Genomic DNA, 23,470 nt, shown 5'->3' with positions numbered 1-23,470 from the left:
GTCAGTACCTGGAGGGGTTGTCCCCCCTCTCCTGTGATGGTGGCACCCTTCTGATGGAAGTGAATGTGGGCTCCCACTTTAGAGAGGAGGTCTCTCCCTAATAAGGGGTAAGGACATTCGGGCACCAGCAAGAAGGAGTGAGTCACGTGTCCAGTGCTCAGGTGGACCTTACGTTCAGTTGTCCATCGATGTAGCTTTCCTCCGGTGGCACCCTGGACCCAGGCTGTCCGGGTGCTCAGGGGTCCCTGGGTCTGAGTCAGGACTGAGTGCTGAGCTCCCGTGTCTACCAAGAAAGTTACTGGTTGCCCCCCGACGTTAAGAGTTACCCGGGGCTCAGGGGGAGGCACCTGGCCCTGACTGTCCTAATCTCCCTTTTCCAGAGGGAGAATGGGGGTGGGCTTCCGCCTTGGATTCTTCGGGCAATGTTTGACCCAATGTCCTTTTTCCTTGCAATAAGCACACTGGTTTCTCTCCACTCTTGTTCTCCTTTTGTCTCCCAGGTTCCCTGTCTGACCTGGTCTATGTTCTGATCCTTGAACTACAGTGGCCAAAATTTTAGCTAGCTCTTGGTTTTGCTTTTTGTCTCTTACATTCTCCCTGTCCTCCTGTAACTTTCGTAATCTTTCTTCCTTTTCTTCGGGAGTCTCTCTCTTATTGAAAATCTTTTCTGCTTCCTTTACTAAGTCTCGAAGGGTGTACCCCTGTAGCCCCTCAAGGCGCTGTAGCTTTGTGCGTATGTCAGGCGCCGATTGTCCAATGAATGACATGATTATATCTGCTTCCCTATCCTGAGCCTGGGGGTCAAAGGGTGTATACATTCTGTAGGCTTCCATCAAACGCTCTAGAAACCCTGCGGGGGTCTCTTCCAAGCCCTGAACTACCGCACGTACCTTGGCCAAATTTGTGGGGCGCCTTCCTGCCCCTTTGAGACCCGCCAACAGAGTCTGGCGATAAAGACGGTGACGCTCCCTACCGGCTGCTGTGTTGATGTCCCAGTCTGTCGGTCTGATCAAGGGAAAGACTTCATCTATTTCATTTGGGAGCTGGGTGGGTCTGCCATCTGGCCCCGGGACGTTCTTCCGGGCTTCTAGGAGTACCCGTTGTCTCTCCTCGGTTGTGAGGAGAATTCCTAATAACTGTTGACAATCATCCCAGGTGGGCTGGTGGGTGATGAGGATAGATTCAATAAGACCTGTCAAGGCCTGGGGGTCCTGTGAAAAGGGGGGGTTATGTGCCTTCCAATTATAAAGGTCCGCAGAGGAGAAAGGCCAGTATTGGTAACGCCCCTCCCCCATCGACCGGAGGGGAAAAGCCTGGGAGATTCCAGAGCTGTCAGGCCCCTCCAGTGTTTTGTCTCTTCGAGATCGAAGTCGGGTGGACGGTGGCGACGGGTCCCCAGGGTCTCCGGTAGTAGAGCTCGGTGGTGGGGGGCTCTGGTCAGCTGCTGGGAGCTGGGATGCTGCCTGCTCAGCATTAGGGTAAGGAGGAGGGGAGTCCAGGAGGAGGAGATCCTCCTGTGTATTGGGCAAGACGGCAGGGGCTTTGGGCCTAGGGTTGGGAGATCGGGGCTCTGTCAAGGGGAGCAGGGAAGAAGTCGAAGGGGGTGCAGAAGGAGTAGGAATAAGTGGAGCAGGCAAAGGCAGAGGTGTCGGGCAGGGGCCCGAAAGACGGGGTGGGAGGAAGGGCCTGACCCAGGGAGGAGGATCACGGCTCAGGCTCTCCCAGGTGACAATATAGGGTACCTGGTCGGGGTAGCCCCAAGGTCCTGGCTGGAAAACACGAGTTTTGACCTGTAAGATAGTAGTGAGGTCAAAGGTACCGTCTCTCGGCCAGCCTGTATTGAGAGCAGGCCATTCCGAGAAACAGAGAGTCCGCCACTTTTTCTTCCGGATCTCTACTGATTCCTTGCGTGCTCGGCTCAAAACATCCTGCCAGTGACCTAAAGTCAAACTTAAGGGGGTAGTTAGTTGCTGACCCATGGGGAGAAGCAGAGATTGACACGAATAACAAGCACAGTGGAACGAAATACAACAGACAGGACGGACCGCGGTAGACAGTTGGCGCCAAACAAGTTACAAAGCGGGAGGGAGGCCAAGTCCGGGGCGGCCGCTTCCCCAGAGAAATGAGACTTCGTCTCTTCTCCCTCCTCCAAATGGCCCTCAGACTCTCGTCTGGGCCGAACCAAAAGCTTACAAAGCGGGAGGGAAGCAAAGTCCGGGGCGGCCGCTTCCCCAGAGAAATGAGACTTCGTCTCTTCTCCCTCCTCCAAATGGCCCTCAGACTCTCGTCTGGGCCGAACCAAAAGCTAATCAACCAAAAAACAAGTTACAAAGCGGGAGGGAAGCAAAGTCTGGGGCGGCCGCTTCCCCAGAGAAATGAGACTTCGTCTCTTCTCCCTCCTCCAAATGGCCCTCAGACTCTCGTCTGGGCCGAACCAAAACTCCTTACAAGACACAAAGACACAGAGACACAGAGACACATACACACAAATACATAGACTGTCTTACCTCCAACTGGCTGTGAAATTGAGTCTGGGGGGTGTCCTGATCTCGGTGGGACCTCCAAATGAAAGACCCTCGGACCGAGGAGTCTCTACAAATTGGACGATCCCCCCAAAAACACTCAATGTCCAGTCCAGCTGATGCAAAAAACAAGAGGTAAGTTTATTATGGGACGTTTGCGCAAACGGGCTTCCCAGTCCGACAGACAAAGAAGAAGCCCTGTTCCTCTAAAGCAGGCTCCTTTTATAAGAGAAAAAACCATAGGATTTTAGGGGTTTGGGTACGTGACCAGAGTCACAGATCCTTTGGAGATCTCTTATCTTTGGGGCCGGATGGTCTCCTGGCTCAGTGGGATAGTCTGTTTCTATCTTCATGACCCTAGGGCAGGGTGGCCCTCTAGGAATTCTTGGTATTCAGTTAGGTTGTCTTGTGGCCTTGTAAGGGAGTTATATCTGCCAGCTAAGAAATTCCAGGGGCTTGGGTCATTGTGACCTTGGTTAGGTTTTAAGTCAGGTCTCCCTGTTCTTAGGGTGAGAGGATTGTTTTTCTTCTTAGTTATTTCTTTGTTAATTCTAAAGTCCTTCAGTTTGGACTTATGTTTCCCATTTCTATTTAGGAGGAAAGCTCCTGAAGTAATGGAGACAACAATCCTGGTATGTCTATAGAGTGAAGGCTCTTGTGAACTTCACATAAATTCCTGATAATGTTCAGAGGCAGAGTTACCTCTGTTCTGTGGCAGGGAGTGAGAGGAGAAAATAAGGCTTAATTAATAGTCCTACCCAGATGTAAGGTCTAGGAATGATTAATTTGAAGGCAAGCAAGAGATGTTTGGATCTAAGGTCCATTCAATATGAGGTAATTCATGCCTAAGACTGTGTACCTAGCTAACTACCCATGGCTGATTAGGCCATGTTCTCCAGAGGATAACCTACAACTACCACTTTTCCAAATGACTATAATTCCTGACTGCATTCTAAATACTGACCCTTATACACAGAGACAAGTGAGGCTCAAAGAAGCTCATTTTTTAAGGCAGATGGAGACCGCCACAGAAAACCACAATGATCAAAAAGTAGAGAACAACTGTTCGATTGTGAGGTACCTATCTCTAGTTGGCACATCTACAATAAAACCCTGTACACCTAAGGCTGGGGGACAATCAGGAAATAGAAGCAATGCACATGTAAGAGTCAGAGTATCCAGGGATCTGTTGTGAGGCATGACACAGAAATTACAACCATGAAATCTCAACGTTATGGTCACAAACAAGACCTTCACAATGACAGCATTGTGAATTGGCATGTCCATGTGGACAGAGGAAATCCTACAAGGCCCTGCATCTAGATGAAGATCTACAGCCAATTAATGACTTCTGAGGGGAGAATTGATCTTTCCCAGGGATGAGTCCTCAATAATTTATCTAATCCCATAGGTCAGCCTTAAATGCATACATATGTAAACAACACTAAACAAACTGAAGGAACCGGCTTCCCTTTTGGCAACCATAATGGTCGAACATGTGCTTCTATGACCTTGTCCTAGAAACCAGAAAGTCAGATGCCTGTCTCGTGACAAGGAACCAATCAGAAGTTAGCTGGTGGCGCTATGCTTTATGGCTCTGGGTGTGCTTTACGGACAAGCGCACAGCAATGACGTAGAGAGCATAGCAACCACCCTGGGAGGGCCTATGAGCCATAACAACCAGTTGACCAATCAACACAGGGCAAGCCCTCCAAGCCTGGAGGCACACCAATCGTAAGCCTGTGCGTACCCCTAGACACTCCCCTTACGCTGCCCTATAAGATCTTTGGGGAGACCTTAGGAGCCGTCTTTTCTAGCCGTCAGCCATGGCGGGTGGATGAAAGACCCGAGCTAACATGGGGTTAGTTCGTTAAATTACAATAAAGCCTCGTGCAGTTTGCAGCAAGCTCTCGAATCCGCCTGGTGATTGGGGTGACCGCGAACCTGGCCTGAGACCCCGGATACTTGAGTTTTCGGGGGTCTAACATTTTGGGGGCTCGTCCGCGATTTGCGACCACCCTTCACCTGAGTGGATTCGATCTTGGAGGTAAGATGATTCGAGCTCGAAACTTATATATGTTCAATGTTCTATGTTTCTTGTTTTGTCTCTTGCTGTTTTGTTTGGTGCCATGATTTGTATTTGATCTGCGCAGAATTTGTATTTGTAATTCGGACTTCTGGGGAAGACCCTGAAGTCCTGCCCTGGATGAAAGTCCGAGGGTTGCTTGATTTGATCTGCGCAGAATTTGTAATTTGTATTTGATCTGCGCAGAATTTGTAATTGAACCATAGGGTAAGCAGACTTGCGAGAACCTTGGTTCCACCCTGGATGAAAGTCCAAGGTTTGGTTGTAATTTTGGTTTGGGGCACCATTTCTTTGCCGCGGTTTGTCCTGTCTAATGTTTGTGCTGTCTAATGTGCTGTCATTTGTGTTATGTGTTTCTTAAGCATCTCTTTCTGTCCCACATTGCCCATGCACGTGGCATGCATGGGTCAGGGGGTCAGGGGTCTTTTCTTCTCTGAGCACATGGCGCCACCTCAACTGTTATCGGCAGATGCGCCGGAGGACAGACTGCCACTCTGAGGACACCCAGGACCCAAGAGGTATGGACGCGGGCCAAGGACACTTGGACCCGCCTCAGTTAGCCGCCAGGTTCTGCCGCCTGGCTTCCCGCGCCATTGCCTTATGAGCAGCGTGGGCGGATTGGGTTGGCGTCTATTCTTTCCTGTCTATTCAGGATCCACCACAACACCCCCTTTCTATTCCCACCTGAGGGTCTATGAGGCATGCCCAGTAGGGCTGTTTCTGCCCCAGCGGCTGTCTCGGGTGTTTCCCTGCTCTGAGGGAACATAGCTACAAGGCCACCATCTGCTACCCGTCTTTCTGTGCTCCACACACATGGTATGCAGGGGGGGCCGCAGGAGTCTTTCCCACCCCTGGATTGGCCAAGGGTCTGGGGTTACCAGCAGCACCCCCACCCCAGGTCTCTCTGCCTTGAGCACATGGAGCTTGAGCGTATGAACTTATCTGGCCTGATCCGGACATCTAAATGGCCTTAAAGTTATTAAGGACTATAAAAGGGACTTTGACAAAATTTTTATGTTAACTAAAAAATAAAAAAAAATGTAAAAGACAAGTAATAAAAAGAAAAAAAAATTATCTAAGAATGTCTAAGAAAGTCAAAGAAATAAAATAAAAGATTATAGAGAGTTAAAACAAATGGTAAAAGTTATAGAGGGTTAAAGCAAGTTGTTGGAGGTCAGAGAAAAAGATTGTTACAAAAAGTTATAGAGGGTTAAAGTAAGTTATAAAAGGTCAGAGGAAAGTTGTCAAAGGTCAGGGAAAAGGTTGTTACAAATGAAAAAAAAAATGTAAACTGTGCTATGGTTTCTCATGTCTACAAACAGTAAATTTTAAAAATAATAATATAAGTTAAAATTTCAATCATATTAAGCTGATTTTGTTTTTTAAAAAAGTCCTGTTTATTTCTCAAGTAATTTATATATATTTGTTTTAAAATGTTCTGTTTCCTGGTTTAGCCAGCACATGGCCAACTGGTCACATGACTTGACTGGTCGCCATTTTGCTAAAGTTAAAAAAAAAATACTTAAGCCGCCATCTTGACTAAAGGTGACCCCATGGAAATTAGAGGTACCATCTTAGAAACAAGTTTTTCAGTTAAGATTTAAAATGTTAATGCTTCTATATATATTACAAAAAGACCTTAAGGGAATTTAAATTTCTTTTTAAAACCAGTTTTTCAAATGTTTGTTTTTATTAAAGTTTGTACTTAAAGAGCTTCAATTTAGAATTATTTTTAAGCAAAACCTGACAATGTAAAGTTCTTGTTTTATGATGTTTTTAGAAGTTAAGTTTAAGATGTTGGTAACACACACCTTTAAGCTTAGGATGTTGATGGCACACGACTTTAAGTTGAGGGCGTTGGTGGCATACGCCTTTAATCCCACCACTCGGGAATAAGAGGCAGATGGATCTTTATAAGTTCAAGGCCTGCCTGATCCGGCAGATCGAATTCCAGGACAGGCTCCAAAGTCACAGAAAAACCCTGCCTCAAAAAAAAGTTAAGCTACTGTTTAAGGAATATAAGGTAGCTCTATACAGTTTTAAGTTCAGCTGTGCTGTTTCAAACATTTTACTAAGTTAAAACCAGTTACAGTCAGACTAAATCATTTACAGAAATAAGACCTTACCTAGCCACCTGTATGCTTAATGTGTGCTTAAGAAAAGTAACTAAAACAGACAAACAGACCTCTAATGCTTCAGAGATCTTCAGAATATGGCATTTAAATTGTTATCTTTAAAGTTTATAATGTCAGACAGACTGCCAGATCCGGACAGTGACCCAAAGTCTCCAAAGATTATGAGGCAACCCAGTTCCTGCACCTGGACCAGTGAGCAAGATGCTCAGATGTGAAACCTGCCGCCTGCCAGAACCTGGCCGAGACTGTGGACAAAGCTACTGGACACTGGAAAATTGATTGCACCCCTTTGCCTAGACAAAACAAGGTCAGTCTTTTCCATGTCCCTCTTCCACAGAGAGGAAAAAAACTCTCACAGTATAGGCCTGGCGAAGATTGCTGGTCTTTGAGACACCTGCCTCCAGCGGTAATGGAGAAACTTGGGTTTGGCTAACTGTATATAGACTGGCTTCTGTCACTTTTTAGTAGATTCGGATAAAATATACCCTTCTCAGATCTCTGAAATATTACTGGTTGTCAGCTTGACAGCATCAGGCAGTCAGATCCACTATAGACTAGTCAGTATGTTAGCTGATAAAATAGTAACTATCTACTGTTCAGGCACAAGCTCAAGATTTTTAAGTTTATTTTGGTTGTCATCTAAGTACAAACTTAAAGGGCTTTTCATCAGGCCAAAGGCACCTCTGTCCAATCCATACCTGGCTCTCTGGACAGAAGAAAAATGTACATGCTTATAGCCCAAATCTGTAGTTTTTGCTAAATATGTTCCTGCTGTTTAAACAGATATCCAGATATCTGCTTTTTCTACACTGTGGGCTTCAGTAAATAAGTTTTAACCTCTGTTCCTAGTTTAAACATGTCTTAAACAGGTTTCTGCTTCTGGCAGACATCTGAATATCAGTTGCTGACTACAGACTGTTCTAAGACTGCGAGCCCTAGACTTGCTGTGAATGTGAACCAGTTCAGCTGATGTGGACACCCCCTGTCTCTGCAACAGTGTCTGCTAACCAGAAGCCCCTGATGGATTCCCCATTGCCTAAATTCCTTTTTGCTTTTGACTAGCATTTCAACCTTCTGGGGTCCCTAACTTCGTCCCAAAGTCAGCAGGAAGCAGTTTGGAAAAGAATTTCGCCGTCCATTTTCCCTGGTTAAAATGCTAAGTCAAAGGGAACTCCCTTGCATGGGGATGCCAGTATCTATCACTCCCTGATGGGGATGCTAGAGAGACAGCAATTCCATGATTGGAATTTACAAAAAAGAAAATGGGGGAATGAAGGAACCGGCTTCCCTTTTGGCAACCATAATGGTCGAACATGTGCTTCTATGACCTTGTCCTAGAAACCAGAAAGTCAGATGCCTGTCTCGTGACAAGGAACCAATCAGAAGTTAGCTGGTGGCGCTATGCTTTATGGCTCTGGGTGTGCTTTACGGACAAGCGCACAGCAATGACGTAGAGAGCATAGCAACCACCCTGGGAGGGCCTATGAGCCATAACAACCAGTTGACCAATCAACACAGGGCAAGCCCTCCAAGCCTGGAGGCACACCAATCGTAAGCCTGTGCGTACCCCTAGACACTCCCCTTACGCTGCCCTATAAGATCTTTGGGGAGACCTTAGGAGCCGTCTTTTCTAGCCGTCAGCCATGGCGGGTGGATGAAAGACCCGAGCTAACATGGGGTTAGTTCGTTAAATTACAATAAAGCCTCGTGCAGTTTGCAGCAAGCTCTCGAATCCGCCTGGTGATTGGGGTGACCGCGAACCTGGCCTGAGACCCCGGATACTTGAGTTTTCGGGGGTCTAACAAAACTTATCAGACTGTATTTCTATACACATATGTATATGTGAGTATGTGTGTTTTGTATAGCACACATACACATCACAAAAAGTGAAGAATAAGTTATAATCATGAGTTTGAGAGAAAAGGAGGGGTAGACACAGGAGGAGGTGAGGGGAGAAGGAGTTGAAATAATGTAAATATAGTATTCCTATATAAAATTCTCAAAACATTGCTAAATGAAAAACATATAGTCTTTTGGACCTTTTGGATCTCAACGTCTTAATGAATAAGGCCTAAAAAGAGAAGAGAATGGGAACAAATGAAAAGAGCAAGTAAAATTGGAATAAAGGGGGAAACGTTTGTATGAAAAATAATAGATAAAAAATTACAGAATGAGTTCAGAAAAAAAAGAGTCATAAAAACCTAGCTGAGGAAGATACAAACAAAAACAAAGCAAATGAAAGACTTAAATACAAAAGCATACTTTAAAAATGGTAAGTTAAATTAAATATAACAATATTGTCATACCAGTCAATGTTTTTCCTAGCTAGAAGTAATGTGGTTCTCTCCAACTCCTTTGGTTTTGACTTTTCTGCAAGTGGCAAGGGGACCTTCTAGTCTCGGTAATTCAAGGTTGATGGACAGTCCTACCTAGTTACTGAAATTTCCACGTTAGGCTCAGCCTTCTGTAAGAGAGTCCCAGTCTATGACTTGCTTGCCAGCCAGACTGTCTTTCTGATGTTCATGGCATCTTACTTTCCAGGGAGCTTTTCTGTGTTCCAGACTCTGGAACATCTGTTTAACCTTTGTCCCTGGGTTTTCCTTTCCTGCTGGGATCCTGGCTATTTTATTAACCAATGTCCCACAGGTTTTCCCAGAGATACTTGTGTTGGTACACATCTCAGGATCCCTAGGCAATTATGCATGGGTGCTGCCTTCTACATATCCTATATATTCTTCAGGTCTGTCACTGCGTTTCTTGTGAAGACTATGATCTTTAGACCACCATGACACACTTCTGCCACACTTTCCAGAGTCAGTCTGTCTCGGATAGCTCTGTGCCCAGGCTGTAGTCAACTTCTATGCCCTGGTCTTGTCTCTGCAACAATTCCCGATGTCTTTACAGCTTGCCACTCCTATGGTGCTCAAACTCAGAAGGGGCCAGAACCTCTCTGCCCTTCACTGCCACACAGTCCAGTGTGCACAGTGTGATTCCTTGAGGGCACTCAATTGGTGGCTGCTCCTTCCTGCTTGTTCCACAAAGGGTTTCGTAGCTCCCCCCCTTGCCTATTTCTTCTCTCTGCAGTACCCACCAAACACCATCTTAACTCTTCTTCTACTCTTCGCTATTCTCCTGCTTTGTTTCTATTTTTCCTACACTCCTTTCTATTCTGCCCTTTCTCCTTGACAGAAGAAACAGCTCAATACCAGCGTGTCTAGAGTATCGCTCGTTTTAAAGAGTATTTTCATTGAATATGGAATTCTGTGTGCACAGATTTTTCTTTATTTCCTCAACTGTTTTTTCACTTCCTTTTATCTGTTGGGACTTACAGTCATGGTTCTAATATTAGTATTTTAATATTTACCATTGTACAATGAATCTGCAATGTGAGATTTCTTTGTATTCATATTATCTGGAGTTCTTTGAGGTTCATAAATACCTTGGTGTCTTTCACCAAATTTGGGAAACTACTAGCCAGTTTGTTTCATTTTTTTCTTATTCCCTTCAAACATTTTCTTTCTTTTCCTGATGGCAATTCAATTAAATATGTGTTAGACTCAGTGATTGTTTAACAAGTCTTTGTTTACATTTTTCTCTTTTAAACTATATAAACTTTAATATGCTGGGAAGTCAATGCAAATATTGGATTTATACTGTCTCTATATGATTCCTTCTTGAAACTTTTAAATCTCTTGATGAAATTTCATAACCAGTAACTAACTAGAACCATCACTTTCTTTGAATTCTTGAACATCTTTTTAACATTTGCTTTCTACTATATTTCAATATTGTTTCCTCTATTTCTGTGGGCTGACACTGATTTTTGGCAATGAGTCACGAGGGCCTGTTTCTTAGGATGCATTGAAAATGTGTGTGTGTGTGTGTGTGTGTGTGTGTGTGTGTGTGTGTGTGTACAGTATATAGTGGGTAGTAATAAAGATGTTGACTTCTTACTCCTCTGAAGAGTTAGTCATTCAGGTGCTCATGGGCTAAGCATTAACTTCTGGAGTGCTTTGTATATACTTTGATAAGGCAGGTCTATTAAATGCCTAAAGGTAAGAGCAAACTTATTGATCTTTGTCATGTGATAAATCCCAAATTCTATCCCCCTTGCACTGGATAAGACTTGAAATCTCTGTCTAATCCTTCCATCTGCTGCTTTCTGTTTCCTGCTGATATAGAAAACCTGACCATGCAAGAGCTTGGTCCCTAGCCATGGCACTATTGAAAGGCAGTGAAACTTTAGGGAATAAGGCCCAGGGGAGGAAAAGTGGTTGCAGCTATGGCCTTGATTGAGATATTGGGATATAGCTCTTCCTCTTCTCTCTTTTGTTCATGGAACATCTCAGAATAGGCAAAAAGAATGTAAGATATGGTGGAGGAAGATGAGAGCTGTGAAATTTTAACTTCTGAAGAGGACATGGTTGCTGCATGTGTAACTCATAGAGGCCTTGGTTACTGGCACCAGACCTGTGCAATCTCAAGCCAATTAAATTCCAACATGAATGATAAAAGGTCTCCAGAGGTTCCAGCCTTGGTAGAGTGGCTGTGTACTGTGGGTGGTTGTTGGGAGAATAAGTCTCTCTCTTTTGGAACATGGCTTGTGGCAGGTTGTACATTTGCTTGTGAATGGCTCTATACCCATGAAAGTATGGCAGTATTAACTGGACTTCAGGGTTTTAAGAACAAAAACTGGAAGACATGAAGTTATGAGGAAGATAGTGTAGGGCTCACTGGGAAGAGTTGGAAGGAGGTAATTGTCTGGCAGCATGATCTTGTACATTCTTGTCTCCATAGCTGAGAGTTGTAAATTGTTGCTGTTTTTGGTTTATTCAGTATAAGGTAATTTTTGCAAGTAGTAGGGGTAGACAGTAGATACATGGGGCTGGTGAAGTGGCTCAATGGTGAAAAAGGCTTTCAGTGCAAGTCTGATGACCTGTTCAATCCCGCACAAAGCATGAGCCTATGGTGGAAGGGAAGAACTGACTCCTGAAAGTATATGCCACACATGCATCTCTACTTACTCACAAACTAATAATAAAACTTTAAAACTCATGCATTCAATATGCATATGTACATAACACAGTAGTAGTACTTATATAAACATGAAAATTTTAAGCATAAATCATTGATTGTTATAAGTGTAGCCCGTATTGTAGAACACACTTCTCCAAACAAAATAGCCACCATCTTCAGTGGATCAGCTGTGCCTGACTGTCGAAGGTCATCATGATAGGGCTTGCTGACTGTTGACATCCTTTCTCTAGAAGGAGAGGTTGGAGAGGTTCACTGGTCCTCCTGAACTGCTACTCCTCCATTTGTATGTAACTCTGTTTAACTGCAAGCTGTTGGCTGATCTCAGAGGATGCTAGAGAAAATAGCTGGGGAAGGCAAGCTGGAAAGAGCTCCATCTATTATGGTAAGGAGAAACCATCACATATCCTGGGTAAGACATTCCAATGTGACCTTCCTCAAGCATGCTCTGTAAGTAAGCCCAATGAACTCATTTATTTTCTGGGGTGAAATCATACTTTAGTTTGTGCCTGGGATCTTGTGAGGAAAGGGTAGACAAGAATTCATAGAAGAGGCTATGAGGGATGTAGCTGTGGTAAAACATGGCAAGGAATAAGGACAGTGTCACTTGAGAGAATAAAGTGGTGTGGCTATATTGTAATAAGTCAAGGATCTGATGCAGAATATTTCTTAATCTTTCCTTGAGTTGTACTTACAATAACAAATTCAACAAAAAATTAATCATCTTACATTTCCTTCTTACTTAGGGCCTCAGTAGAGTAATAAAAATAGTTTACTTACTACATACAATTAGAAGATAGGGTATGGTTTTCTTTCACTTATTACATATTGAATAATTTTTCTGGTCTAGCCACATATTTAGTTACTATTCTTACTTAAAAAAGATTTAACTTCAATTCATTTGGGTTTGTTTGTGCATTTATGAAATGTATCAGATATTTTTATTTATACTTAATTCAGGAATGGCTCATCTATGTGTTCAGCATTTACTTACATATTTTACAATAATGCATAATGCAATAATGCTTTGTAATAATGCTTCCAAAAATGTTTAATGCAATTCACCAAAAATTTCAGGAACTATGAAATGTGAGAGGTCAGCATTCCCGAAAGCAAAGTGATGAAAAAGAGGTATTCCTCCAAGTCTGGCAGATCATTCATATGTGGATTAGAAGAGAATTTCAAATTCAGTTTTGACACATGTCTGGTTCCCCATCTATGAAATTATTGTAATGTGGAGGAGTTTGGCTCTTGTCATTAAACACAGGCAAATAGTTAACTTAGCAGAGCCTTGTTTTATACAGGGTCTTAATCAGAGTAGTCTGACACTTAAAAATATATTCAGCAATATGAATTTTATAATTAATTAGAGTTTAAAATATGGAACTTAAAAATTACTAGTGTGTTATAAGTAAGTCATATAAGGAAACAAAATCTAGTTTTTAACACATACTCATATTTTTCCCCCAAATTTTCTTTAAGAAACTCATTTTTAGTTAGCAATAATTGAGCCTTGGATAACCCTCATTGGCTATGATACTGCCACTGTGCAAAATAGAGAGTCCTGATTTTCTTAAATGCATCTAATTTTCTGGCACTCTGCCTGCCATTTCCCCACATGTGCTCCATGTTGTGTCCGTTCTCTGTGACTGTGTTCTGTTTACCCATGAAGATCATTAATCTAGGTATTTAAAAATGACATTGCACACTAGTGGTTTGTTTTGTTTTGATTTGATTTTTTATTGTTGATGTTCCGTTTGTTTATTTTTGTGTGACCATACCCTGTATATTAGGGTTTTAAATTGAGTAGGGTATGTAATAGTTTTGTTTTGTTTTTTTTCATTTAGGTCCTGAGTCTGAACTCAGGGTCTTATGCATGCTGGACAGGTGTTCTACCCTGTTACATCCTGGTCCTTCATATGACTACTGCTAATGCCATATACCATTACCTTATGTTCAAGAGGCTTTTTGTGAGAGTCATGACCTTGATAATACTTTGCCACCACCTATCTTCACTTCTCAGTCTACCTTCTAATTCTTCCAGGCTCATTCAAAGTACCAACCCCCTTGGGCATCCCTCCTTATCTTTCTATTCTGATATTCTGAACTAGGTCCCATGCTGGACATCCTGTGCAGACTATGATGGGGACTTTCTTGTCATGGGACAAGGGCAAACAAAGAATTAAATGAGCGGACTTCAAAGAAACTTTAGATTATGATAAATGGTGTGGATGCAATGAATTAGGTAATGAGAAGAAATGGAGAATGGGGTGGGTATTGCAAATGTTAGGGGGAACTTCCCATGATCAGTTGAGAAAGTGATATCATGCTAAATGATTAAAAATAAAAATAAAAAATAGATATGTGTGTGCACACAAAGACAGAAAAATCGAGCCATCCTGAGGGAAGATACACTGCATATTAAAAGATATGAACAATATAAAACAAAGAAGATTGTAGTGTTAGAGTGAGACAGCAGGGTGTGATACTGTAGGTTCCCTTCATGAGTTTGCTCCATTTGTATTTTAGGTTCTCCATGGAGCTTGTTGGCTTGTTTCTTCCCAGTCCTGTTCTGTTTACCCATGAAGATCATTAACCTAGGTATTTAAAAATGACATTGCACACTAGTGGTTTGTTTTGTTTTGATTTGATTTTTTATTGTTGATGTTCCGTTTGTTTATTTTTGTGTGACCATACCCTGTATATTAGGGTTTTAAATTGAGTAGGGTATGTAATAGTTTTTTTTTTTTTTTTTATTTAGGTCCTGAGTCTGAACACAGGGTCTTATGCATGCTGGACAGGTGTTCTACCCTGTTACATCCTGGTCCTTCATATAATGATTTATAATTAGAATGTATTTCACCTAGGTGTGTTCTGAAATGTCATTGTTATTACATTCAACAAGAGATACACAATGTTAAGAGATACCAGTACTTTCAAGTGAGCCTGTGATGTGTTTGGCAAGAAAGAAGAATCTAGAACTAAAGACATAGCCAAGTTGAGAATGATTTGAAGCTCAATTTATAAAATGAAAAATATCAGCCTGTGTTTATAAGTTGGACGATGAGTGAGTTCTATTTGCCAAGCAAGCAGCCTTCATTTTAAAAGCACTTAAATTACACATATACTTTACCTTTTATGAACCAGTATGCAAGTTCTCCTATATTTAGGGATGGAGCAGTACAGAAGAAAGACAAAGACAGGACATGAGTGGGGAGAGGGAGAGAGGACAGGAATATCTTAAAGAACGAGTAAGTTGGTGTAGAAGTATGTTACTATGGATGTAGGATCTGTGTTTACATAAATTATGATATAAAACACAATGATGAAGTCAGACTCACTAAATTAGTATACAAATGTAATTATTTGGCTATATGAAAAAGACTTTGGGCAAGAAATTGGGATTTCTTAATGTATGATAAACACATTGATGGATTCTACTAGAGTTTCAATAAATGTATATCTAAAGAGGCTCTTGACAATCCATTTAGTTACAGTGAGCTTTACCTACCAGAGGCATGTAAAGATAGAGTGAGAAGAAAATCCTGTAGTGTTCCACCAAATGAGTACTTGTTCCTTCATTAACTTGGAAGATGTTTGTGTGAAGCTGCACTCAGATGACTTATAACTGCCTCTGAGCTGTTAACAAGATGATGGCATGAGTCAAAACAAGGAGGGGAAATCCTACTTAAAATGAGGCATCTTGCTTAGGAAAGCATGTTCTATAATATAAGTCACTAAGATACATTAAGTGAAACTATAAATTTTTCAAGCTAAAACATATAGTAAGAGAATAGGATGAAATGACTGTTCTTTGTAGTTAAATTTTGCTTCACTGTCTTAACAAATATGGTTTAAATTACAACAAAATAATACAATTACAGTATGGGGACTTGTGAACTGTTTTAGAAGAGCTATTGAACAATTATTATTGTACTATTGTCCTAATAATGTTAGCCTTTGTATTTTAAAGAATTTTGTCAACTATTAAAGAGAAGAAGACTGCATGAGGGCAACTTCTTCACTGCTGATACTCAAAGGGTTAGCGAAACCTTGGCACACTAGGCACTTAATAAGTACTTGTTGAACAATTCACAATTTGTTATTGAAATGAAGGGCTTTATGGACTAACTCCATGAAAAAATTAGTGTTTCAAGAATTTCATGCATGTGTACTGTATGTCACTTTTACACATCCCACTCTCCCTTCAAACTCCTCCCATTTCCTTCTCTCAAGGACCCTGCTGTAATTATTATTGCTGTACGTATTCATATATCTGTATATAGCTTACTGAGACATTTTAGACTAGGTTTTATGTACATGTGTTTAGGGCCCACCACTTGGGATAGGATAAGCCAACAAGGGATTCATTCTGAAAAGACTGTGTCTCCCTACCTTAGCAACCATTGCCTGTCTATAGTTCTTTATCTAAGGATGGAGACTTGTGAAATGTCCCCTATCATGTAATCATGTTAATTGGGCTTCTTCAGCAACCATTTCAGTGAGAGTTCATGGATGTAGCATACTTCTCAAGCCTAGATGACTCAGATCCCATGGTCCTCTGGCTCTTATAATAATATCCACCTCCATTTTCACTATTATTCTTGATCCTCACATATAAAGGTTGAATTATAGATATACCAACTGGGACTGGGTATTCCATCATCACTCATTTTATGCATTTTGACTAGTTTTGGATCTCTGTAGTCTCTGTCTACTACAAAAAGAACTGTCTGGCGAGGAGTGAGAACCATATACTTATTCAGGTGCATACATTTTGGAAAATGGCAATCGAAGGCTACCCTAAGGGTCTATGACCCCTCCTGCCAAGGGTAGTTGGCTGAGTTTTCAGTGTCAGGCATGAATTCCCTTATATAGAGCAGGCTGTAAGTTGAATCAGACAGATATAGGTTACCACAATATAAAAGTCCTACTATTACACCAGTGAAGAGATCTTTCCTGTGAGAATTTTGTTGTGGTTCATAGGCTTTTGATATGGGTATAATAATGCTTTTCTCTCTTGGGACTTTGCATAGCTCCTTTTAAGAGCCAGTCATCAAGGTGGTGACTCATCAAGACTTCTAGGTGAGATCCAACTTGCTTTCTCCATGTCTTGTGTCCCAAGAGTGTAGTGTTTTCAGCAATGGGGTCATTCCTTCAAGTTCTGGAAGACAACCAATGACATGGCAGTAGTCTATATGGTTTGGGGCATTTCTTGGACTCCCCATGACCAGTAACTGGAAGGAAGATTTCCTATATCTGGCACTGTGGGTTGAGTCATGTTTTAATGTATTTTCTATTTCTCAGGGGAAAAATTGATTCTTGTATATTTCCACAAACTTATATCATATTAAGTGACAGCAACAGAAGAATTTCAGGTGGTAGAACATGAAGACAGAATTAAGACAGAAAAAATCATAATAAATTAGAAAGTATAAACAATTAGACTGAAGTCATTAAACAGACTTGGCAAAACCCAGAAGTAAAAGAAACTATACTAAAGGAACATTTTGTTGATAAAGTATAGTTTGGTATGACCTTATTTATTGAGTTTTAAGAAAATCTTGAGAATGAAGTAAGTAAATTCTCATACTATATCTTCATAAAGATCCCTGAGAATTAACACACACTGTACAAAAGCAAACAACCAATCAAACCACCAGGACTTCCAAGAATAATGTAAGATGAAACAAATCACAAGTTATGAGGTTTGAGTGAAGATGGGATTGTGGTAAGTTACGCAAATGGACAGGCACTGTGACATGAAGGAAATAAAGTTCCAAGAATCCACTGAAACTCAGAAACATGGGCAAACTCATCCCATGGTGGAAGCATAGTGACAGTTTTTAGATATCAAGAAGAACATGAAATTTCTAATATTTAATGGTTGTTCTATGACTAAGCAAATTTCTATGCATACCAAGCTCAATTTCATTTGTGTGAGGATGCCTTTACTGACATATTTCTTCATTGGTAGATGATGAAAGAATCAAGGAAGGTCACAAGAATCTTGTGCAAATGCTAGAAAAAAATAAAAAAAATTCATCAAAGAAAAAGAAAGCACATACAAAATCTACCCCCACCCAGGAGTTTGAACGATAAAGAAAACTGCCAAAGAATTTTCTAGGAAAAGCTGATAAATAGTCTTTGAATATTGTACTTTTGATAAAGAAAAGAGATAGAAGAATGGGATACATTCCTGGCAACTACTTTCCAGTACAGAAGACTTGCATGACTCCTACTAAAATATGAAAGGATATGGTAGAGACATTGCTTACATGAGAATCTGTGGAAATTCATCTGGAAAGGAACCTGTGGCTCTTTGCTCTGGTAGAAGGAGCCCAGAAAATTGTGATGCTTCTTATACTGTATTATAAGTCACAACAGCACTAACACACACATATGAACTCACAGAGACTGAAGCAGCTGAAACAAGGCATGCATGGGTCTGCACCAGATAGGATGCTAGAGCCAAAAGGAGCATCATGCCCCATCCCTGACCCAGAAGCTATCTCCCATTGTAACCACTTGAAAATGGTTTTCATTTGAAATACCATTTGAAATGCCATTTCAAGTGGCAAATGAAAAACTAGTTTTCCCTAAGAAAGTCTCATGGAGAAACAAACTACTCTTAAGAATAGGCCACATGCCCAGCAGTAAATGGTGAGCAGAAAACAAATTCAGTGATATACTTGGAAGTTCCTTTGCTTATAATGTCATGCCAGGGATTTTCTTCGTTTTTAATGTTCTTCTTTTTAAATTTTTAATATAAATTTTTATTTTGCTCTAAAAGTCATTTGTATACATATTATGGCTTTAGGATCTTGTTTTCCTTTTTATGGCTATTTTCCTTGTGTTTGTTTCCAGTATGTCGGCTTTTGCTTTGTTTTATTTTATTTTACTATTATTCCTTAGGTGCCTGTTTGGTTTTCTAATGCGAGATGGAAGTGGGTAGCTCTAGATTGCTGGGCATGTGGGAATGACTGGGAGAAGTAGAAGGAGGAGAAGCCATATCAGAATGTACTGCAAGGAAAAAGTCTATTTTCAATACAAGAAAAATAAATAAAAATCTTAATTTTTTCTTTCCTTTTATCCTCTCCTCCCATTCCTGCCCCCACCTCCCCTCTGCACCTCCCCAGTTGCCTTGCTCAGCCTTAATACAAGGGCAAGTTCTTAGTCTTGCTGCAACTTGATATGCCATGCTTTATTGACATCCATGTTTTCTTTGCAATTCTTCCCTAAATCATAAAAGAGGAGAGCAATTTGCCCAACATTACATTGTATTCAGTATTGTAAGTAACATGAAAATGATGTTAAATATGTGAGTGTATTTAAAGTTATCCATAAATGTTCTGCTCCTCCACATAACCAACTTGCATGTTCTCAGATTTTTACACCTGTGCTACAAAGCTAGCGCCAGTCTCCCTTGGTATTTTGAGGAACAGATGAATTCTGTATTTTAACGGTTGAACAAAAATGTTTTTAGACTTCCCCTTTGCTATTTTTCTTTTTCTCCTTCCTCCATCCCAATCAAAAGTTGTTATTAATTTCTTTTTGAACAATGTGATCCATACCAGGAAGACATTGGAGTGGTGTATGCATCCTGGCTTTCTGTAACTAGATTACCATTGCTATGGTTTTACCCTACGGTTCTCATGTCGGAAGCCTCTACATCAGTCCAGTCTGGTGAGATTGTCTGACTTTAGCCTTCCTGTGCCACATCCAACTGAGTTCTAGGCTTTATCCCAGGTCCTCAGCCTTTGCCAAGTCCAGCCTAGTGACTTCCTTGAACTCTGGCTCATCTGCACTCTCCCCCTTTTCCAGACTTACCTGGGTAGTATATCCTGTGCACTAGCTCATTTGGATTCATTCCTTCTGCTTATTTTTCTAACATCCAGGCTAGGACCTATTTGCTCATCCTATGCACAGGTCCAGTATGATCTGTCCAACCTGTATTATTCCCAAACACCATGCTTGGCCCTGTTTACATATAATGTGTGCTGAATTACTTTGGTGAATCCCTAAACACTAGCCAAACTATGCCATATTGAACCTACAAGCCTAACTTTAGATTCACATATAAGAATAGATCCAGCATGAGTCATCCCTGGAGCCTTGACTGCCTATGCCATCTCTAAGCCACTTTTGCTACATACCCTGTTCACTGTGCTATGGCTCTGATATACTCATGCCATGCAGAATAGCACAGCCCACACACTAACTCATGCACACTGCTCATTTTTCTCATTTGCATACTTTCCGGCTTATTAATAAGTGGGATGACCCTCACTACTTCAATCCCAAATCTACACTGAGTATTTGAGGGGCTGACCTACCAACTCCTCACCCATAGTCAAAAATCAGCCAGGTTCAGACAAGGAGCTCAAAAGAGGCATCTGAGAATCATAATCAGACACAGAGCCACCAAAGAAAGCCGCATGGCCAGTTCCCATCCAACAACTGCAAGGAACATGCTAAGACAAGTATGTTTCCTCCCAAACCTACGAATTCTATAGAAATGTTCTGCAATGAGAATTATATAGATCAAACCCAGGATGTAGAACTCAAAAGAGAAGTCATACCCTTCATCAAAGAATTCATGCTATTAATAAAACTGCTCCATTTATGGTTTTACTCAGTGTTAACTACTGATTGTACAGATATAAGTTTGTTTTGACATATTAATAGTTTATTAAGCCAAAGGTAGGCAAGCCTAAGTTAGTGAAATTAAGTATGACAACTGTCATTGACTTTGTTGACTGTTGTAATAATTCGAGAAGGTTGTTGTATCAGTGAGCTACTAACTTGATTTTCAGTGGGCCACCCCTTTTATTACATCATATGATGTCCACTAAACCATCAAAAACCATAATTTAAGAAGGAACAGCCATCGTTGATGAAAATAAACAATATATAAGCAAAAAATAGTTATTCACCTCTATACTCCAAATGGCACTGTAATTTCATGTGGCTGCTGAAGAAGTTAATGAACACATAGACTATATTAGTAGAGATCTGCTGTCCTTTCACAGAAAGTCAAATTGGTTATACACTCCGCAATGATGAGAGTGGTTTTGGAATTTTATTTAGTTCCTTTGGCCTTACTCCAAACAAGCTGTGAAAGGTGAAACTGTCCTAAAGAAGGGTACAGAAGGAAGAGGTTTAATGCTTTAATTTTAACAATGCTATACTGTAGACAATTAGTCCAGAAAAATAAAACATTAGGAAAGAAGAAGGGTGTGTCACTTATCATGAGATAGTAGAAGAAATATTTAGTGGCAACTTTGAATCTCAGTGAGTTATAGATAGAAGCAAGGAATTGAATTCCCAGGGGAAAATCAAACAATTTCCTTTCAGTATATAACTTCCTAATATTCAGAGGCTTTAATGTGCTGCCTCCCACACAGCTCTACAGGGTTGCTGTGAAGGTCATTGTACACATGCATTGTTCCTATTCAGTCTCCAACAGTTTAACATGACCATGGAGTCAAGGCATTTCCTTTGTGGTTCAATAAAAGATATCTGATTCTTTAATCATAGGATGAGCTTCTCTACAAATGATAACAATTGTGGCTGGGACAATATGGACATAATAAAATAGCACAATCATTTTTTCTCACAGTTGACAAGTTAGAGAGGGTACATTTGTTCTCCTAATCTTTCTCCATTTTTTAAATGAGTAATTCAAATTAGTACACTACATTCCATTGTTGCAAAATACTCTTTGGTGATCAGAAAACAGAATGAAAGACAGAGACTCAGTTAACACCCTCACATAAATGCTGCCTCTTTAACGGGGAAAGAACCCTGGAGCTAACGTTTATAATTCTTGTCTCGTGTCATCCTGGCAGAGATGAGAATAGAAAAGCTGTTTCTGCCCAACTCTGTGCTGCAAGCTGAATGGTGCTCACTAGGGAAAGTCATGAATTGCCCAATAGGTCAACCAGAAGGGAGGATTTTGTAACACAGATTTACATCTTTAAAAAAAAGGTGCTTTGTATTCTTTCCAATATTTGGGGACAGGGTACAGACACTGTGTTGTTCAGTCAGACAAGACCAGACATTAGTAACACGCACTTGACCCTATGATATGCCCCCTGTGGTAGCAAAAATTGTCAATCAGTAGTGTTACTGATGGATAGTTTTCAGTATTAAGAACACTGGATGTATAAAGAACTTAGCATAACACAAAGTGTTGTAAATAATTTGTCATTGTATCACTGATGTTTGTTTCAAGCAAGAGTAACTAATTAAGGAGAGCTCCAAGAAGAGCTCAAATACAGGATTGCCATAACATCAAGACTTAGGCATTTTGGTTTTAAATTATCTAAATAAAACTATGGTTTATTAAATAATATCATGTTATTAATAAAAATCACCGTTAAAGGTCGAGTAAGAACCCTGCCAGTCTTAGCCCTAAATCTGTATCAGGAAATCTGCTGCAGTCTTTTTCCTCTCTGACTCTATCCTCAATCTTTACAAAGATATTTTCCTCCCACCTTCCTTCCCCAAACTCATCCCATTATCCCAGAGTCCTACACCAGCAGCCATTCACTGGGAACACAGCAGCCGAGTAGGACGGGGAACCAGGTAAATCATCTGAAGACCTTCCCTTCTCCCCTCCAAATCCAATCCCCCAGTCTTCTCCTTAGCTCTACAACAGAACACCAGCTGCAGCCTTCCTATCTCCCTGCCCAATCTGTTGATCCCACAGACCACCATCCACTCCAAACCTTCCTCCACATGCCAGTCACTTTATCCCAGCTCTAAACTCCAGCAGGCACCCGTCTGCTAACCCACAGGCCGTGACTGTCAGAAAACCAGATAGGCTGCTGGCAGATCTTCTCTCTCCATTCTTCCCGATCTAATCTCTCAGCCTCATCCCCAGCTCTGCAGCAGAACGCCATATCAGCCTTCCCCACTCCCCTGTTTCTATCTCATGGGGATCCCATAGATCTTTCCAGTCTAATATCTCTCTCTCTCGGTTTGTTGATTTTTTTTTTTACCAGCCCTAAATCCAGCAGGTACTCCCTGCTAATCCACAGGCCCCCATCTAACAGAAAATAGGGTAGGCTGCCTGCAGTTTTTCTCTTCTCCCTGAGTTCCCTCATATGCAATCTCCAGTTTTATCTGCAGTTCTATAGCAGACCTGCAGTGATCTCTCTTCACTGTCTCTTCCAATTCCAAGGAGATGAAAATGCAGATCCTGGTTGAACAATCTGCTCCCCTCCCTGAAGTGAAACCCGTTAAATCCCTAATCTATCCTCATCTCAAAGTGTCAGCTCGCAATAACCAGAAACACATGTTACATGAAACCACCAGTGGCCACAGCTATCAGGTTTAAGAAAAGTTCCTTCCAGGCAACACACAGCCATCACACTCTCTGAAAATCCAAAGAGGAAACAGAAAATAAGGAACAAAACACCCATCCAACAAAGACAAATCCAGAAATTGGCACCTAGTCTTATAATCACCCCAGTCCCAGATGCCTAGAAACCAGTATAAAAACAATAACAGCCAGGGCAATACGACTCCACAAGAGCCCAGCTATCCCATCACAGTAGGCCCTGAGTATTCCAACGTAGCTGAAGGACAAGAAAAAAATCTTAAAAGATCTTAAGAAGATGATGGAGGTCTTGAACAGAGAAATTAATAAATTTCTTAAAGAAAAACATAAAGAGTGAAAGGAAACA

General features: G+C 41.2%; 1 protein-coding gene across 1 annotated transcript; it reads right to left on the bottom strand.

The window, feature by feature from the left end:
- Positions 1–323: 323 nt before the first annotated feature.
- On the bottom strand, positions 324–22,684 carry LOC118238745. The gene is made up of 3 exons (XM_035444229.1): positions 22,578–22,684; positions 2,508–2,720; positions 324–1,950 (listed from the first exon to the last, which is right to left on the bottom strand). The coding sequence occupies exons 1-3, from the start codon at positions 22,682–22,684 to the stop codon at positions 363–365; spliced, it is 1,908 nt and encodes a 635-aa protein (XP_035300120.1). The 3' UTR covers positions 324–362.
- Positions 22,685–23,470: the final 786 nt, after the last annotated feature.

Source organism: Cricetulus griseus, chromosome 4, assembly GCF_003668045.3.
Source record: "Cricetulus griseus strain 17A/GY chromosome 4, alternate assembly CriGri-PICRH-1.0, whole genome shotgun sequence".
NCBI lineage: Eukaryota > Metazoa > Chordata > Mammalia > Rodentia > Cricetidae > Cricetulus > Cricetulus griseus.
Note: the sequence above shows the minus strand (reverse complement) of the source record. Positions and strands in the feature narration are given on the sequence as shown.

Excerpts from the sequence above, each read along its gene's own strand:
- LOC118238745 (XM_035444229.1), bottom strand. The coding sequence starts at position 22,684 with ATGGCGTTCTGCTGCAGAGCTGGGGATGAGGCTGAGAGATTAGATCGG. Across the intron at positions 2,721-22,577 it reads TTTTCTGACAGTCACGGCCT|GGCTTCTTCTTTGTCTGTCG; the intron begins GTGGGTTAGCAG and ends TTAGAGGAACAG. Across the intron at positions 1,951-2,507 it reads AATTTCACAGCCAGTTGGAG|TTTGACTTTAGGTCACTGGC; the intron begins GTAAGACAGTCT and ends TACCCCCTTAAG.